At 37.7% G+C, this 6,070-nt stretch overlaps 1 protein-coding gene across 2 annotated transcripts; it reads right to left on the bottom strand.

Annotated features, from left to right (window-relative positions):
• Window positions 1-1,278: 1,278 nt before the first annotated feature.
• On the bottom strand, window positions 1,279-3,939 carry LOC123739528 (uncharacterized). 2 transcript variants are annotated; one of them, XM_045713868.1, is made up of 6 exons: window positions 3,827-3,939; window positions 3,608-3,643; window positions 3,043-3,342; window positions 2,649-2,942; window positions 2,425-2,508; window positions 1,279-2,097 (listed from the first exon to the last, which is right to left on the bottom strand). In XM_045713868.1, the coding sequence occupies exons 1-6, from the start codon at window positions 3,852-3,854 to the stop codon at window positions 1,955-1,957; spliced, it is 885 nt and encodes a 294-aa protein (XP_045569824.1). In that variant the 5' UTR covers window positions 3,855-3,939; the 3' UTR covers window positions 1,279-1,954. The 2 variants fall into 2 exon arrangements, with proteins under 2 accessions (XP_045569824.1, XP_045569823.1); XM_045713867.1 differs by having other exon boundaries at window positions 2,425-2,523.
• Window positions 3,940-6,070: the final 2,131 nt, after the last annotated feature.

The following is a 6,070-nucleotide window of genomic DNA, read 5'->3' on the forward strand; positions in this document are numbered from 1 at the left end:
GCCTTCCACATGTAATTACTTCCCTGCACTAAACACATTCCAAGCTTAATTGCTCACACTATATACCTTCCTCCTATAACCATTCACTTCTGGTGTAGACCCTCTAAACCTTATCATTCCATCAGTGACATTAATATGTATATTTTCATATTCTCAAAACCCAAAACAACACACACATTGACATGATCAAATGAGTTCAGTTACTGACCTATTGGGTTTATTTGAAGTTGGACAATTTGATGGATAGTTTCTTGTTTGAGCTTTTTCACCCCATGACTTTCATAGCTTTGTAATGGAGGTGACTAACGCTTCTCCAAATGAGGAAATGGCAGATACCTTGATCCATGTCTATTTAGTTTACATAATACATATTTCCAGTCAGAGTAAACAGTCTGTGCCAACTAATTTTTGGTTTGGATTGCATACATGGATCACATACCTTTGTGGTGTTTTGGCGAACTTCGTTTCTTGGAAGCAAATCCAAGCATTGAAGAAATGGAAAACAGGAATCCAAATATATTTTTGTTGTTTTTTATTTCATCACCACCAATAAATTGTTTCACATTTTTTGGTAAACCACAGGTGGAAAGGTTATGGATTGTTTCTCAAATAAATAACATTTCTGTAAGAGTACTGGATAGTGCTGGATAACATTGACATCAACTCCTTGTAGGACGCACCAGTTTCTTTTTAAAGGTTGGACATTTTTTTATGTGAATCTTGCAATATATCCAGAAATTATTCAACAGGCATGTTATTTATTTAAATTGTTGAATGATAGATGTTTTTCTCATCCATCTGGGTTTGAGGGCTAGGGACAGAGTGTTAGGGGACCAGTTGCAGCACAATGGCTCATTGTAGCACATCTCAGCCTAGATCATCACCACAATTCCATTACTGTGTCTTTCCACACCGCTTCATGTTCTTTGACAGGTCATTTATATTGATGGATATAGACATGAGCTTCATACAGTATGAAGATATGTATTGCAAGCCGTTTGCGGTGTTGTTTGCAGGGGTGATGTTGGTGCCTTCTCATCTCCAGAAATAGAAGTGTACCTGCATTATCAGTACCCTCACTGTGGTCACATCTACGTGACAAACAGACTCGACACACTCTGCTAAATCTCATGTACAACAGTGAACATCATGAGTCATCGGACCGCTGAAGATCGTTGAAGACCTTTGAAACTCAACTGCTGTCTAATCTAAACACAATGCTGTCTCCTCTCAGAGTGGCTCCTCAACTTCCAAATAAATTAAACATTTCCAACAAGATTTACAATATACTGTACAACCTTTATTTCCACTGGGAAAACACAACATCCATGAGAAGAAAAAATTAAATGCTAATAAAATAGCTGTATTTTAGACATATAAACTCATTACACATGAAACACTTTGCATAATATAAAATACATTAACAAGCAGTGGGGAGTAAAGAGCATTATTCTACACACTCATATTGCAGCTTAGTTGGGTTTTGGTCAAGACACGACAATTCACCAGTACATTCAAACAGATAATATAAAAACATGCATGAGTAATATTTATGAAAAAATGGACCACTCTTATCTCCGAGTGACATTGCCTTGTGGATCAACTTCAGAGATAAAAGTATGATGAAAACAAATCATACCGCCAGGTTGTATAGCTAATAAAAGACATGACAAAAGCCTTCGGAACAACAAATAGATGTAGGATCTTAATTTGAGCCAGTTTGCTACAGCAGGAAATTAATTCTTCAGCAAAAGGAAATGTGAATTATTATGTGGATGATAATTAATGGATATTTTTGGTGGGGTTGATACATTTCTTTTCGGTCAAATCAAGTCTGACATTTCAAAGCAGAAATTACAAACATGAGAGGCATTTTTAATGCTCAAATGCACTGCAAGTCTGCATTTCCTGCTGTGAAAATTCTCATTTCAATCAAATGAAGTTTCTACATCCGTTACATGTTGTGTATGAGTATGAGAAGGCATGTACCACGTCTATACCAGAGAAGACACAGAACAAATTCCATCAGCAGAATGATAACATAGACAACAGCACGAAGACTGGTATACTGGTAGAAGGGGATCTCTGAGGCGGATTCTGGAAGGGAAAGGGACATCACTCTCAAAAACAGTATCTGAATAGGCACTTGCTGATGTATTTAGACAAACTTAGCTCACAATAACAATGTTTATTTAATACACCTTCTCCTTGTGTAGTTATACTACTGACTGACCTATCCTCTCCAAGTGGGATGGAACTGGTGGCTCCAGGAGGATTTACAACCAAAGTAAATAAAACAATGATATACACAGTATGTACAATAATTATATACAGTTTTAGTCTTGCCATACAGTAATACACAGAGAGAGGATTGTCATGATAATATTTTCACAGTTAATCTTAAACTTAACCAATGTTACTCACCTCTTTCTTGGGATGTGACATTGCTGCTTGTCTCCTCCTGGCCAGTTATGATTAAACTGAACGCTGATGGGGAACTAGTAGCTCCTGGAGGATTTACAACTGAAATAATTAAAACATTGATATGTGTAAAATAATAATATACTAGTATTGCAATACAACAATAGACCAACAGAAGATTGACACATTTAAAAACACAGAAATTGATGGGCTCTAGTCTTCCTCACCATCTATGGTGATACCGAGGGGTTCACTATGCTGTGATGTCACAGTATCTTCACCCTCTACCACCAGCTCCACAGCACAGGTGATGAAGATCTCTCCAGCACTGCTCCTCTTCCTCTGCAGTTCCTCTTCTGCCACTCTCCCCACACAGACATTGTCTATGAAGGGTAGTTTTTTGAAGTTTGAGTCACCATTGTTCAGATAAAAGTAGCATGAGGTGCCAGCCTTGGCCTCACATCGAAGATTGAGGTAATTCCTAATCTTCTCCACATGAACACTGGGCTTTCCAATTGGATCTGTTAGTAAATTGTAAAAGTAATTTATGAAGTCAGTTAACAAGAGGGAAGTGTACCCTGGTAAACATGTGCTTTGGAGTACTGTAAAACTGTCACTTACCACCCACATTAAGTCTTCGAGCATCACTAGGTTTTGAGGTTTTGATCGTATTATCTTCTCTATTCTGTAGAATTACACAGCTGAGATCTACTTCAGTCTTGTTCCACTTTTTGAACTCATTCCATAACAAATTGAACTGGCAAGCACCCTGCTTGTAATCCACTTTTCTTATAGGGTTGGGGTCGTGATCTCTGTAGAAATTGCACTCTGTGCCTTTTGGTGACTCACAGCGTACTGTAACAGGTGTAGCTACATTGATGTACCCAGAGGAAAATACAATAGTGGGAGTGGGAACCGAATCTGTTTAGAGAAATAGAGAGAATATAAGACATTTCGAGAATCTTGATTCAGAACGTATTTGTATGTGGATATCACTTCCTTGTCTCTCTATTTGCAACTAAATACATTTCTTAATAAAGATATGGCACTTTAAGCATTGTGCTACTCCATATTAGTTGTGAAACAGTAGTGTACAAATCTGCCATCAAAAAATTATTTTATGCCTGAAATAAATCAATAGCTGTTGAGCTGGACAATTAATGAAGTGACATTTGGTAATATGTACCTGCACAACTTTCTTTTACCGCAACACCGGCAACATCTTCGAACAAGGTAAAAACAACTTAGTGAGACATTTTACAAGCCTTACTATAAGGCATAATAAAGGCTCATACATACTTAGAACAAGTTATAAAGCATACAGTACATTAAGTAACACATTACCAAAACTTTAAATCAGTGTAAAGACGTATTGATCCAAAGACTAAAATAATTGAATACTCACAAATGAGAAGAATATAAGACAAAGACATATTTTCCACTTTCTTCCGTCAGTGAAGTGAACTCCACACATAGATTGTCATGTGAGAAAACTGATCTGTGTTTGGTAGGACACAGAAAAACCTAGAGTAGGATATGGAGACTAACGTCTGATGTTGTGACAGATCATTAGTGACGCTGAAGAAAATGTCCTTATTTTCATTGACCACTAAGGAGCTGTCCATGTGGTCCACCCTACATTAAACTTCCTGAAAATATAGGTAACTACAGCACAGCTATTTGAAATATGAGAACTCTTGTAATTAATTGATCAAATAATCTTGTTGACTTTTCAAAGAGTTACTTTAAACTATACACACACAAATACAAAACCAAAACTAAATATGCAGTAGCTTAACAGCAACATAACCCTAACAACTGTGGTTCTAATTCTCAGAGTGAAACATCTCAACAGACATTATGAAAGCTTAACCAAGTATATTCTTCCGAGAGTATCAATACAGCTGCATTAGACAAAGACATTTTCACACAAGCACTGATATTTAACCTTTCCTCATGGGCTGAGTCTCCTTCTACATATCTGCACAAACATCGTTCTTTACTGCTAGGCAGGACACTAGTGATACGGGCCATAAATGTCTATTTCTCCCTTAACATAACCTGACCTGACCTCAACCCCCCTCCATCCCTAATCCATGGCCCTCTCCCCTTATCAATGCCTGTCCCATGTAATCGCTTCCCTGCACTCAACACATTCCAAGCTTAATTGCACACTATTTACCTTCCTCCTATAACCATAAACTTCTGGTGTAGACCCTCTCAAACTTAGCACCCCATCAGTGACATAAGTAGATTTTCATATTCTCAGAAGCCAACAGAACACACACATTGACATGATCGAATGAGTTCAGTTACTGATCTATTGGGTTTATTTGAAGTTTGACAATTTGATGGATAGTTTCTTGTTTGAGCTTTTCACCCCATGACTTTCATAGCTTTGTAATGGAGGTGACTAATGCTTCTCCAAATGAGGAAATGTCAGATACCTTGATCCATGTTATTTAGTTTACATAATACATATTTCCAGTCAGAGTAATCAGTCTGTGCCAACTAATTTTGGGCTTGGATTGCATACATGGATCACATTACTTTGTGGTGTTTTGGCTAACTTAGTTTTTTGGAAGCAAATACAACAGGCATGTTGGTTATTTAAATTGTTGAATGATAGATCTCATTCTCATCCATCTGGGTTTGAGGGCTAGGGACAGCATGTTAGGGGACCAGCTCCAGCACAATGGCACATTGTAGCACATCTCAGCCTAGTCTTCCCTGTGGCTCAGTTGGTAGAGCATGGTGTTTGCAACGCCAGCATGGTGTGTGCAACACCAGAGTTGTGGGTTTGATTCCCACGGGGGGGGCCAGTACAAAAAAAAAGAAATGCACGAAATTAAATGTATGCATTCACTACTGTAAGTTGCTCTGGATAAGGGCATCTGCTAAATGACTAAAATGTAGATCATGACCACAATTCCATTACTGTGTCATTCCACACCTCTTCATGTTCTCTGACAAGTAATTTCTATTGATGGAAATAGACATGAGCTTTATACAGTATGAAGATACTGTATAAACAGCAAGCTGTTTGCAGGGGTGATGTTGGTGCCTTCTCATCTCTAGAAATAGAAGTGTACCTGCATTATCAGTACCCTCACTGTGGTCACATCTACGTGACAAACAGACTCGACACACTGCTAAAGCTCAGGTACAACTGTGAACATCATGAGTCATCGGACCGTTGAAGACCTTTGAATCTCAACTGCTGTGTAATCTAAACACAATGCTGTCTCCTCTCAGAGTGGCTCCTCAACTTCCAAAGAAAATAAACATTTCCAACAAGATTTACAATATAATGTACAAGCTTTATTTCCACTGGAAAACACAACATCCATGAGCAGAAAAAATGAAATGCTAATAAAATAGCTGTATTTTAGACATATAAACTCATTACACATGAAACACTTTGCATAATATAAAATACATTAACAAGCAGTGGGGAGTAAAGAGCATTGTTCTACACACACACAACGCAGCTTAGATGGTTTTGATCAAGACCCGACAATTCACCAGTACATTCAAACAGATAATGTAAAAACATGCATGAGTAAATATTTATGAATAAATAGACCACTGTTACCTCCGTTTGACATTGCCTTGTGGATCAACTTCAGAGATAAAAGTATGATGAAAA

The sequence above is a fragment of the Salmo salar genome, unplaced genomic scaffold, assembly GCF_905237065.1.
Source record: "Salmo salar unplaced genomic scaffold, Ssal_v3.1, whole genome shotgun sequence".
Lineage (NCBI taxonomy): Eukaryota > Metazoa > Chordata > Actinopteri > Salmoniformes > Salmonidae > Salmo > Salmo salar.